We start from the raw sequence: 2,612 nt of genomic DNA, 5'->3' as shown, positions 1-2,612 counted from the left end.
AGGGAGTGAAAAAGTTAAATGTTGTTTAGAGGTAAAGGTAGCTGTAAGTTTCTCTCTCTTCCCTACTTCTTCTTCTTTAACTTTCCCTGTCTGGCTGGTTTTGCATTCATTCAGTTTTGTTATCTCTTGCTGACGTGCGTTCGCTAGGACCTTCGCTTGTGTGAAGAAGAAGACGAAGAAGAAGAAGAAGATCTGAGTCCTCAAGTGCTTAGTGCTGAGTGATAAAGTCTCAAGCCTCTCAGACAACAACTCCAGATCAAGATGCAAGGTCACAATGACAGAGAGACATTTTCTGCGCCTCTTCTGGGTCACGATCATAGCTCTGATACATCACCCCTTTTAGAAACTTTAGTGGGTCTATCAAATGAAGAAGATCAGCCAACGAGGCAATCGAGTTTTGAGGTTAGTGTAGGAATTTGCGAATAGGGAAGAAGAATTTGTTTCCAATTTGGCTTTGTGCTCGTTAAATGTATTGGCTAAAGCCAATTAATATGACACATCTCAAGATTTAGTTTTTGGCCTGACCATTTTTTTTTCTTTATTGCCTTTTCTCTGCCCATTTTAGGTGTTTGAAGAGTTAAAAAAGCTATATGCCATAGCGCTACCTCTCATCGTTTCTGCCTTAGTCATGTACGGGAAATCTGCGTTATCGGTGTTGTTCCTGGGCCAGATCGGGAAAGAAGCACTGGCCGGAGGCACGCTCGCGATGGGTATTGCTAACATCACTGGGTACTCCATCATCGCGGGCCTCGCCCTCGGCATGGAGGCCATCACCTCTCAGGCCTGCGGGGCGAGGCGGTGGCCGCTCATGGTCCAAACCCTACAACGCACCATCACGATCCTGACCCTCGCCTCCGTACCCATCTCCTTCCTTTGGCTCTATGTCAAGCCGATTCTCCTCCTGTGCGGCCAGGACCCGAAAATAGTCACAGTCGCCACGGTCTATCTCACATACGTGATCCCGGATCTTTTCTTCCAATCTCTCATCAATCCACTCAGAATCTACCTTAGATCACAAAACATCACAGTCCCTCTCATGCTCAGCGCAGGGTTTGGGCTTATCCTCCATGTCCCAGTCAATTATCTTCTCGTTCATCACTACAAACTTGGTGTCAAGGGCATAGCAATTGCTGTGTCCATAACCGACTTAATCATTCTGGCCGTACTTGTTTTGTGCATCTACTTCTCTAGGACTTGTAGAGAGTCGTGGCAAGCTTGGTCCCTCAAGTGCTTCAAGGAGTGGAGTACCATTCTCTGGTTGGCCATCCCGAGTTGCATCTCGGTGTGCCTGGAGTGGTGGTGGTACGAGCTCATGATCGTCCTCGCCGGGGTCCTCCCGAACGCAGCCGATGCAGTGAGCGCCATGGGGGTTTTGATCCAGGCGACCGCGTTGATCTACATCTTCCCCTCGTCGCTCGGGCTCGCGTTGTCGGCCCGGGTTGGGAACGAGCTCGGGGCGGCCCGGCCCGAGCACGCCAGGGCCACCTCCCTAGTGGCCCTGGCCTGCGCCGTTGCCACTGGCCTCATCGTGATGCTGTGCACGATCATCATGAGGACCGTGTGGGGCCGGTTCTTCACCAAGGACGGAGCTATTCTGGTGTTGACCGCCGCAGCATTGCCGGTGGTGGGGTTGTGCGAGCTAGGGAACTGCCCTCAGACCACCGTGTGTGGGGCATTGAGGGGCAGCGCGCGGCCCACTCTAGGGGCCAACATCAACTTGGTGGCCTTCTACTTCGTTGGGCTGCCGGTGGCGGGCATCATGTGCTTCAAGATCGGTATGGGCCTCTTGGGCCTCTGGATGGGCCTCCTTGCGGCGCAGGGAGTCTGCGCCGTCGTGATGGTGGTCATGTTGATGAGAACGGACTGGGCTGAGGAAGCAAGGAAGGCCCGAGAGCTGACGGCCAACCGCGAGGAGCCAGACGACGACGGAGAGAATTCCGACCAACGTCCAAAATAGCAAAGGTGCACATTGGCGTAGCTAGTGATAGTGAAATTATAATAAAATGCGATAAATAATGATTTATCCTAGTGTACAAATCTTTTTTCAAATAGGGCCTTTTCTTTTAGGTAGCTTTCAATTTCCATTAAATTATAACTGACGTTGGAAAGAGACTTCTTAATTATAATCACGAAGGATCCTATAATTATTTCGCAGAAAATTAAAAATGCGATTGAACTTGGACAAAATTTTAATCTCAGAATTAACGAGAGACAACATTATGAACTAAAAACATATTTATACCGTAGATGTGTCCATATTGATATGAAATAGAAAATTACACCTTGCACCACCACAAATTAGGCACAATTGCAGTTTTGAATTTCGATGCAATTGAACTTTTCAAAAACTTTAAGAGCTGAAGCAGTCGAGAACCTGGAGATTTGGCATTGACCAGTACTTGAGTAAATGATCCGAACAGTTGTTCCAAAAGTTAGAAACAAGTTGATTTGTTGACTGGTTTGGCATTTATCTAAATCGATTGGATTCTTCTTAATCTAACGGTATCTCATTTCTAGAGTATAAAAGCAGCTCTCACTTAAAACTTCAATTTCAGTCAGTCAATAATAAGACTTTGCAACTAACATCCTTTACAATGAGATTAACATAACAT

The 2,612-nt window shown here is 47.6% G+C and overlaps 1 protein-coding gene across 1 annotated transcript; it reads left to right on the top strand.

The window, feature by feature from the left end:
• The first annotated feature begins 261 nt into the window (after positions 1-261).
• LOC104416632 (protein DETOXIFICATION 49) lies at positions 262-1,957 on the top strand. Its single transcript, XM_039299754.1, has 2 exons — positions 262-402; positions 566-1,957. The coding sequence occupies exons 1-2, from the start codon at positions 262-264 to the stop codon at positions 1,955-1,957; spliced, it is 1,533 nt and encodes a 510-aa protein (XP_039155688.1).
• Positions 1,958-2,612: the final 655 nt, after the last annotated feature.

Source organism: Eucalyptus grandis, chromosome 8 (assembly GCF_016545825.1).
Source record: "Eucalyptus grandis isolate ANBG69807.140 chromosome 8, ASM1654582v1, whole genome shotgun sequence".
NCBI lineage: Eukaryota > Viridiplantae > Streptophyta > Magnoliopsida > Myrtales > Myrtaceae > Eucalyptus > Eucalyptus grandis.
This window is presented reverse-complemented; position numbering and strand designations above follow the sequence as displayed.